Source organism: Atractosteus spatula, chromosome 14, assembly GCF_055471065.1.
Source record: "Atractosteus spatula isolate fAtrSpa1 chromosome 14, fAtrSpa1.hap1, whole genome shotgun sequence".
NCBI classification, from domain to species: domain Eukaryota; kingdom Metazoa; phylum Chordata; class Actinopteri; order Semionotiformes; family Lepisosteidae; genus Atractosteus; species Atractosteus spatula.
Window position 1 is genome coordinate 30,299,539 of NC_142719.1, and position 10,501 is coordinate 30,310,039.

Genomic DNA, 10,501 nt, shown 5'->3' on the forward strand with positions numbered 1-10,501 from the left:
GCGATGGGTGCGAGGCTAGCTACTCCCTGGGTGGGACGCCAGTCCATCACAGTGCACACACAGACACGCACATGCTGAAAGCAGGGTCAATTTTTTCGAAAGGTAACCGGAGCAAACCCACGTGAATGTGGGGAGAACATACAAACTCCGCCAAGTTAACACCCCAGGTCCGTAACTGAACTAGGGCGTCAGCGCTCGAGGCAGTAATGCTAACCACTGCACCGCCATGCAGCCACAATGAGGCTCGATTTAAACTTAAATTGACTTGTGCCCAGACTGCACACATACCACCTACTCAATGCACACTTTACCTGCTACAGTACTGCATATGTGCAGCCTGTAGGGATCTGTGGGTTTCGTTCTTACTGTATAAAGAAGAAACCGTAACGGTGGTTGTGTGTGCGCAGACACTGCAAAAGCCATGAATTCAAATGCTGCGCTACTGTCTGATTCTTTCGGTTTAACTAAGGTCCTCTCACCCCCTGTGGTGAGCCCTGCTACACAGCCGGTCTTAGATCTCGCACGTCTGCACAGTAAGGACCCGAAGCTGAACGACCTCCATTGGCCAGCGAGACACTGAGAAGAAACAGGTCAGGAGTCACACTTTGACACAAAGTAAAGCACTTTGAATGGTCTGGGCCCTTATTGTATAAACTGCTAAGAAACATACAAACAGTTTCACGCAGCACTGTTCTTTGTCGTCCAAACCATCACAGAACGATGTGCGGTGTGTGAATGAGCCATCACAGTATCTATTTGGTGCTTTCCAACTTATCGTTGGACATGGAATTAAAATGTACAGTTCTGTGCTGTTGTGTAAGAGAGTCTAGACATGAAGAAATAACTCCATTGGGGTTTTTAAATAGTCTAACTTTGTGTCATAACTGGTACAAACACGCCAATCAAACTTCTTGACGCCCAAGTTCTTTGATTTACACATCATCAGGTAGTTAACAGTAAACAGGTTTACAGCACGATATTCCCCAACATCTTTTAAAGTTCCTGGATTTGGAAAGTGCCACAAAGAGCAGAGAAACTTGCTTCTGAAGCATTTTCTTGCACTTGCAAGAAAAACATTGCACATTTTCTGCGATGCATCTGTAGGCCCTCCATGTGGTGTATATGAAGGCAAAAAAAAAGACGATCCAAAATATTTGCTGCATTCCTACGTTTTGAAAGCTGGAGCTTTCACAACTTTCGATGGCAGAGCCCATGAAGGACAAGTGATCCGAGGCGTGATGGAGAAGCGGAGGAACTCTCGACATGTTTTGGCGAGATCGAAACGTGTGGATTTCATTTTCTCAAGAATCGCAAATGAGCACCATCTGGGGTGAAGATTTTAAAGGAGCAGCGCATTTCAATTACCGAATCCTGTCTTGACAAACGGGGCAGAAAAAAAACCCTTGAGGATTGTATTACCGTGTAATAGGTGAAGTTTCATGTTGCAGACCCACGTGTGCTTTACGGCAAGAGTGTCTCTCTGTGCCTTCACAAGCCCATCAAGATCAGGCTGTCCAGAGGAAATTAACACAAGGCTATGGGCTAAAGTCTGTGCTTGACCAACAAAATGCCTTCAAACTCCAGAATAGATCCGACTCCCATTTTTAAAAATATGGAGAACCCTTACTGACAATCATTCAACAAGAACTGACATCTTTCCATTTTTTTTTCCTATTAAGGAAGGAAATGCGCCGATTGAAGATTATGAACAAATGGTAGAGGGACATTTGCAAATGGACATCCTTCCTGATGCTTGTGGCATTACACAACACATCGCAAGTGCCACCTTACCAGCCATTCTCACCAGCCTGTGTTAACTGGGCCACCTGACAGCACCAAAGCATTCCAAGGCAGGGCATGCCTGAGCCAGGGCTTTGTCAGCGGTCCTTAAAAGCAACCGTGCTTCCTTTGTTGCAAAGCCAGCAGCTGTCCGCTCCGTTTTCAGCGGGTGTGGCTCGTCTTTCCGGATGAAGAAGGCGGCAGCAGAACCAGGGCCTTGCTGCGGTCTGGAGCGTGCGGCACTGTGGTATCCTCTTACCGCGTGCCCCCCTCCTCTCCCCCCCCCGCCGCCATCACCTCTCAATATTCCAGCGTCAAGCGAGACTGACATTGCTCTCGTGTAACTGGAGACGGCGTGGTCCTGTTACACAGAGCGACTGCTAGCAGCTCACAGTGACAGCACACCTATGCGCATCTCATGGGCCTAGTACAGGGGTACAAGGAAGAGCCGAGAACTTTGCTACTTCCAAGACAGGAGGGTACAATTCCCTCCTGCACAGCCAAAACATTTCTGGTTATCTCTCTACCCGATCACTTAATTATCTAATTTAACTAGTTATTTAGATGAGTAGAAGGATTTCCTTGCTTTTGAGAAGGCAGAGATTCAAAAGGGAACCTCTAAAAACCTGCTGGACAGCAAACCTTTCTGGATCAGAGCTGGGCTCCCCATCTTCTTAAACGAGAGATAAAATATCTAGTGAACTGCTTTTTGAAAAACAAAAACCTTGCCAGAAATCTGCACCCATAAGATTCATTTTGGTCAATTCCCAAAATGCATGCTTTAATGAATTCATCACAAATTCATCACAAACAGCAAATTAGAGCACTAAACTCCCAAGTCTCAGTCGTGAATATTCTTCCTCATCACTACTCTTCTTCATCACCCCTCCAGCTACCTTCGTGGCCTTTTCACTGTAGGCACCTTCTAACTTTGAAATGCTGCAGATTTTTATTTCAATAAAGTCACTCTGAGATGCATTCACAGAGGGAAAAAAAGACCACCGTGAAACAAGATAATGCACTGCTTTGCAAAAGAAATAGAGGACATCGGTCTACAGATTTCTAATTACTCTAGATCTGCATGTTTATCACTTCTTCCACCATGTTACAAAGGGGGTATTAACGTTATTCCATCAGCTCAGAGGGCTACAAGGTCAGTTCCTGGATTTTGACACACCAGGGATGGGTAACTCCAGTCTGGAAAGGCTGAAAGCCAGTGGATCTTTTATTGGTTTTGTCGTACCTCAGCTACTGCAAAACCAGAGGCTGGTTCAGAGAAACCAAATATAGTAATTAGATGAACAGATGCTAAAGGAACAGAATTTCTTTGATGCAGGGCAGAGGCTAAATACAAGTATTTAAAATACTGACAAATTAATGACAAAGTCAACCAAGAAGACTAATGATCACAAGTGGCTGAAACTAAGAAAAGTACATATTTAGAACTGAAAATATGAGCTATTCCTTCACATATGGATTTATGAAGCAATTTTTCATTTCTCTGCCTGGGGACTGAACCCCACTCTGGTCTTGTACAGTTTCTCTCTCCTCCCCTGATCTGTGTGTCGTGGGGCTGCAGGAGGACTGAACCCCACTCTGGTCTTGTACAGTTTCCCTCTCCTCCCCTGATCAGCAGGTGAAGAATAGTATCACCCAGGTGGTTCTGCACTTCAGTGAGGGATGAAGTGGATCCCCTCCTATATGTAAAGCTCTTTTAGATCATTGTGGATGAAATGCACTACACAAAATTAATTATTATTCCCTTTCAAAATAAACCTTCTTAAAAATGCTCTACAGCATAAAATTAAAAATATCTAAAGCAACATACACAAAAACAGACACCAACCTTACTTTACAAAACACTAGAAGGCTGCAGATGATTGAACTTACCTTTTAATATGCAAATCTCAAAGCATCGTTAGCCAAATTAAAATAATTCAGTTCCTCAAGTATTAGCGCTCCCCGAGTCTGCAAGGAGACCCTATACCCAACAATGACTGCTAGGAAAAAATTGCCAGCAGCAAGTCATGTATTCAGACATACATCTAGACTGAGGGTCTATGTTACGCCATATAAAGGCCTAAGAGAACATTCAGAGCTCTTACTATACCATTGTATTGAAGAACAGTAAACGACAAACATTAAACAATAACTCATTTCATTCCAACAGGAGGTCTATCAATCAATGAGTCAGGCTACACTGCCTACAGTGAAGTTCAAAATAATGCCACCATTTCCCATAGAAACACCAAACAATGGAAGGCAAACCTTCACAGCAAACAGCACTCACTGCCCTGTAAAAGGAGCTGTGTGGATGTGTAAGTGGATTTGTTTTTTTAGTTATATGTACTTCATGGGCTGACGCACACTGGGCTTCTGTTTACCATTTTCTGTCTGAAGCCCCTTTTAGTACAGTAACTGCGCAGCAGGAGGGAAAAAAAGCACTAAAGCTGAAGGGATCGTACTGCCCTCTCATGAAGCACTGTGGTTGTGACACCTCTGAGAAACAATGAACCGAGTCCATTTCCTGTGGGGGGGTTGAAGACCAGCAGTGTCCCAGCAAGCTGGTGCCATTTATTAAGGCAATAATGACACTTCCTCCTCTCGCCAGCAGAAAGAGGGGAAGCATGTCAATTTCCCCATGCTTTAATCCACAGAGACTTACATTTGCACCCATTTATACAGCTGTGTTCACCGATCAATTAGAATTATGCAGAGTGCTATGGCGGGGCAGCAGCCAGCGATACTGCCTCGCAGGGCTGGGGCCTCGGGTTCGACTCCTGGGGTGCTGGCAGAAGCTGCCACGTAACAAAAAAACAGAAAAAATGATCGCTCCAGTGAGCATTGCCTTCGGTTTACAAACCCAGTGTGTAACGGCACAAGTCCCTAACGAGTTGGATTCCTTGATTCAAATGAAGAAAATGTGAAATTGACTAAAAAAAAAAAAATTGGATAAAAGAACAAATGATTAAACAGCAGGAGTGGACGCGGGCCTGTTTCTCTTCAGTTATCTTTGCTTGCCTTTCAAAGGACGAATGTACAACTCAGGGCAAGGTTATTTATATTTAAATGTAATTTGCAATCTCGCAGCTGAGCTCGCCTGGCCATTGTGTCGGAGGACAGAATGATACAGCTACACAAAGTGAACACAGCGGGGGAAAAAGCAGTCCATTATCGCCAATAAACCACTCAGTGCCCAGCGAAAACAAGCACTGGGTTAAACAAAAAAAGCCTGGTTACGGGACGCAGGTCGTGTACATCTCGTACGCAAGACCCACCGAGAGGATTTTGCTTCCGTTTACCTTTTGCCACAACCCTCGCCTGTAAATATTTTCTGCGATCTAGCACCAAACTGACGTGTAAAGGAAAGATCCAAGTCTTGGAACAAATAAAAAAACAACAAGTCCCCAAGGCAAAGCAGTTGTTCATCCCGATTAAAACAGACTCCCGTGATTCATTCAGGAAACATCTAATGCATTCTCACATTTTCATAAATATTTTAAAAGACGCGTCTGGTTTGGAGAGCGGCACGTGTGTTACGAAGGGACTCCCAGCTGCAGCCAATGTGTGCCCGTCGCTGTGGCTCAGTAATCCCGAGGCCTGCTGTTAACGGACCGCGCGAGGTTTCTTTTGTGCGTTGAGACACCTTTGCGGCCTCCGCTCACAAAGACTGAAGATGCCAGCGAAAAATAAAAATAAATTTAGCGCCTCGCTGCCGTTCCTTACATGTTCACGGTGGTGCCTGCCAAGTTATTCCAGGAATTTCTGGTAGAGATTTGTTTCTGAAGCCAAAGGAACAAAGGTTTCCTTTTGCGGCTGGGAATCCAACCCCTGCCCCAGGATGGTCCCCCATTCCTCTCCGGGTGAAACTCGGGAGCTGTCCTGTCCGGTTCAACCATTACACCGCCCTGTCAGGGAGAAGAGCAGCGAGGCCGGGAGACGTCCACAGCCAGCTGGGAGAAGAATTCGGGTTTTTAGGTGATGCTGGGAGAAAAGCATCTTGAGGATGAACTCTCAACTGTTTAAACTGTAACTGTAGCCGTAAAAAACAAAACAAAAAACAACTGCATTGTGAATCAAACGCGAGTCCGGTTTCTTGCTAATTCGGAGTGCTCTGGACAAGAAGGAAGAAGATACAAATGGAATGCATTTAACTTTTGAAAAGAGTGTCAAAATCTTATACCTAACATGTAGAAACGCAAGACAAAGCTGTTCATTATTTACGGTCAGGGTAAGTTCCCAGCTTGCATCAAAAAGCGTATTATTCTCATACAAAAAAAACCCACTTTGGCTCAAGACAATGACCGCATCTGGGCCTGTTTGCTTTTTTCGGAGGGCACCAACACCTCCTTCGCACACTTTGCCTGCTCCTTAACGATCCGCAGTTCGGGATCGGAGCATACATAGTGGAGACGGCGCTTCACCCCTCTCCTCTAGCCTTGACAAGACATCTGAAGGCTCGCCGGCCTGGTATCCATGTCTGCGAGTTCCAATAAACAAGAGGAGCTCCCCTGCCCGTGTGGTCAGAGCAGCCCTAAACAAATTACCCTGGCAGGTCTGTCAGCATGATAAATCTACCTGAGCAGTGCATTAGCTACAGCACTGCCAACTGCAAACAGGGTCACCATTTTGCGTGCTGTAGTGTCCTGGTGCGCACAATCCCCATTTCGCTGGAGATGCCAGGCCTCTGCAGTCTGCAATGAGTGTGCTGAATGTGGTCTGTTTTAAGGGCAAAGGATCCTCATGTTGTACAGACGCCACCGCATCCATAGGTGGTATCAGATGCAGGTTAAAGGTAGTATCTACTGTAGTATCCTCTCCCTCCCACGAAAATAAAATAAAATGCTCAGACAGGCCAATTTATTTTTAAGGGGTGACATGTAGAACTGCCCTCTCTCTAGCAGCACACACTGCAATAATTTGGAACAGTGCTGGGCATTGCCCTGAACTCCGCTGGCCGTGTTTGGAAAATTTTCCACCTGTCTGCTATCAGGCAGACAGTTTTCCGTGGCAAGCTTCGGCCGACCTCGGAAGGACAGGGCGGAAGGGTGCGACTGGGAGGACAGACTGGGAGCCCCCCGGATCAGACACTGGTCCATCAGTGGGCTGAGGAGAGAAAGGGACAATTCTGGACAGCCAAACAAAAATCTCCGGGAGATGTCTCCGGGAGACAGGAGGACACTGGAGTGGGACACTGGGGAAGCCTCGGGGGACCACGCACACTCCACCCAGACAGATCTCCGAGACTGAATCGAACCCAGGAGCCTGAAGCTGAAGGCAATAGTGCCAACCTGAGCACAGACATAAATGCTGCTTGATTGAAGCAACTAGCATAATTGCTGCCTGATGAAAATCAGAGAGCGGCACACCAGGGTGAGGAGCACAGAAAGGACAGGGATGATTTGCTTAAACCGAGTACTTTTAGGTCTGACGGCAGCTGAAAGACAGAACTGATCCTCACATACAATTCATCTGATCCCACTCTGATCCATACGCCCCATGCTGAAAAGACACACAAATCACTGACCAAACCCCAACTTCAACAGTGAATTACTCGACCAGCTGTAAATCGTGTTAATTATCTCGTAACCTTAATTTACATGTGGCACGATGACGCACAGTTTACAGGCTGTTCTAAGAAAACCTCCCACCCTGCGACCCCCACAAGGAGTATTTCTGGACGTGACCAACAAGAAGATGCCAAACAGCTGTTCTGCTACAGGCTGCTGCACGGACTTCGAGGCCTTCCACAGAGACACAGTTCAACGTTTTGCAACATACGGTCTCTGCAAGAACATGATACCGCACGCTCCTCCATTTATGGTGCCCTGACCTCTCAAAAGGTCTGCAAAACGAATCCACAACACAAGGGAGTTATGGGAAGTTAAGGCACAAAAACTCAAGAACACCTTTAATGTTCACTCACAAGTGAATGGATATACCTGTGTATCACAACGGCAACCATAGCTTCACGTCTTCATATGAGCCCCTTACTTACAAAGAGTGACACCCCAACTGTCCCTTTATAGTAGTCAAGTTGTGAAGTATAGTCACGGACATATAAAGTTATTTTACTGAGCCTGGCTTCAGACGGATCGATCTAGCAAAGCTAACACCACCGCTCCAAACATCCCGCACTAATATTAGTCTTTAACCCCGCAGGTCAACTGAGGGCACCGATTTTCTACAAGCCACTCCCACAGTCAGCGGGACAATAGGAGCCTCGTACCAAGTTAACCCTTTTCAAAACGGGACAAGGGGGGAAACCTTACCCCTCCGCTAGTGACAAAATGAAACGATTAAAGGAGAGCATTCAGAAAAATACGCAGCCACCTTCTTATTCATGTGGACAATCACCGCCCGTTCACCAAAGGCACCTGAAAACAACGATCCTGCAGCAACAATGAATGAATAATGTATGCATTTCAGGCTGGAAATAAATAATCAGGTAGCATTTTCAAGGCAGGGAACGAGGAGAGGAGGAAACGTGATCCCACAGCCCAGCAGAAGCACCTTAGGCGAGTGGGGCTGTGAAACTAGCAGTTCGCGACAGGGGTGGCTTGAGCAGGGCTCCCATTCTCTTATCTTCATTGTTCACCGCGTATTTCCACTAAAGTTGAGCTGGGCTTACGGCTCATCTCGCACCACTTCCTGTTTTCACTGAAAAAGCAACATGGTAACTAACGGTTTTTACGACTTAAAATTAATTCACCCATTGTTCATTTCTGGAGTCAATTACGAATTATTGCATCACTAATAGCTCCAGTGCTGTACGGGAAGAATGGGCTTAAATTAAAGACGTCCCATGCAAACAATACTAAACCGTAACTATTTCGTCTTCACAACTGACCCCGCTTGCGGTACTGATCTATCGTTTGGCTCGTATTGCTGTTATTACGCTATGCAAATCTTGTATTTGTTTAAAACACTGCACGGCAAACTTGAATCCAAACTGTGACCCACATTCAACGTAACTGTTAACTACACAGATAAAAAAAAAACCCCGGCTAATTTACTTAAAGACAAAGAAGCCACTGAGTGGTAACTTAATATTTCTCGCGTGCATTTGCACAATAACGAAAACGGGAGAGCTAGTTTATTCTGTTAAACCACAGGCCCCGGGTAGCAATAGAGGCAGAGGAGAAGCGGTGATGTTTTTTTTGCGAGCCCCAGTCGTTAACGGGGATGCAGTCAGCACTCCGCGAAGGAGAGAAAGACAAACGCTGGTTTCGGTGGGGACCAAAAAGCACATCCTGACAACTGAACCCGACCCCCCCAACTCCGTGCCATTTAACCGCGTCCCTACCTCCAGTTCCGTCTGAATTTTCGTTTAAACTGCCCGAGGAGTCATGGTGAGTGCCCACACACCCACCCATGGGTGTTTAAGCCTCTTGTTTCCTCTCCCCCTCTACGAACTCTCTTCCTTTCGGACTCGAGACTGACACACCGCGAGCATCAGCTGGGAAGAGGCGGGCTGTGCACACATCATCACAAGGTGACCGCTCCAGAACCGGGGAGAGACAGCACAGGCAGCGAGCGCGGCAGGGAGAAGGCAGGATATGAGCAGAAAAGCAGAAATAGCAGGCGCTTAATTAAAATAACTTCGTTACCGCGTGGTTGTGTCATCCGGCGCTCGACGCTCCCTCCCTCCTGTTTTCCGAGCCCTGGTGTTCTGTGTGTTGCTTTAACGGTGTGAGTGCGCACTGCAGACTCCGCTTGTACTTAAATGTATTTTTTTAATACAGAACTGGACGAAGGAATCTTTCGACCGTATGTTTAAAATTTATTTTTTTTAAACGTCAGTAAATAAAACTTTTATTTTGTAACTGGCAGAGCTGAATGTCTCCCTCTCATTAGGCACTAACTATTCCTACATGTTCTTATACTGTATGTTGTGGCAATGTTACAGTATCCTGAATGCAATTTGGGGTAGCGTGCTTTGCTTTGCATCTATTTATATTGACTTAATGGAGCATGCTTTTCAATCTCATCAGCCACGGGTGTTCCCTATCAATCACCGAAGCTCTAAAAGCTGAATAACGACTTTTCTTTTCTGATTTATTTAGAGAATACCGAATGAGTTCATAGATATACCACAGCCTTATCATGGCAGTTATAGAGTGAATAATCATTCGCTATCACTGCCATCCAGTCCACTGCCTTCGCTGTACTTGAATACAGCCAACATCTTGATCGTTAAATTGATCTTGTTAAATGTCACTTAAAAAGATAAGAGACCTCTGTGAGGGAGTAAATTGAAAAGGGCAGTCTGAGTAGGGCCTGTGCTGGGGGTTTTGAAAGTTAGGCATCGCACTGCATTGTGGGGTGCAGTCTCATTGACAGGACCACGGGGTCAGAGGTGCACCCCCAAAGTCATGAAACTGGAACACTGAAATGAACGCCCAGTAGAATCATTATAGGTGGCTTTCTGGGACAATCCAGTAATTACATTTACTGTGTGTCTTCTTCCCTCATATATACAGTACGTGACAAGTTTAGTTCTCCCTGCCCCTGAGGGTGTTTGATCAAGACTGCTTGCAGACTCCATGCACACACAGACCTTAGACCTTATCCTTAGGGAAAACCCCGTCACACTGGAAGAGTAGATCTTGGTTTCAGAGGGGGGTAATGTCACTTCTGTAACTTGCTTGGTGCACTGAGCCCTGCTACTGTATATCTGCGCCAATACGTATGAACAGAGAAGTAGTTAGTCCCCTCGTCC

General features: G+C 45.9%; 1 protein-coding gene across 1 annotated transcript in view; it reads right to left on the reverse strand.

Moving 5' to 3' along the window:
* The window catches only part of ubtd2 (ubiquitin domain containing 2), a 35,394-nt gene extending 26,184 nt beyond the window's left edge, over nt 1-9,210 (reverse strand). The window contains exon 1 of the mRNA XM_088932635.1: nt 9,086-9,210. Within this exon, the coding sequence (XP_088788761.1) occupies nt 9,086-9,155 (70 nt within the window). The 5' untranslated portion in view covers nt 9,156-9,210. The remainder of the gene's footprint in view (nt 1-9,085) is intronic.
* Between the last annotated feature and the right edge of the window lie 1,291 nt (nt 9,211-10,501).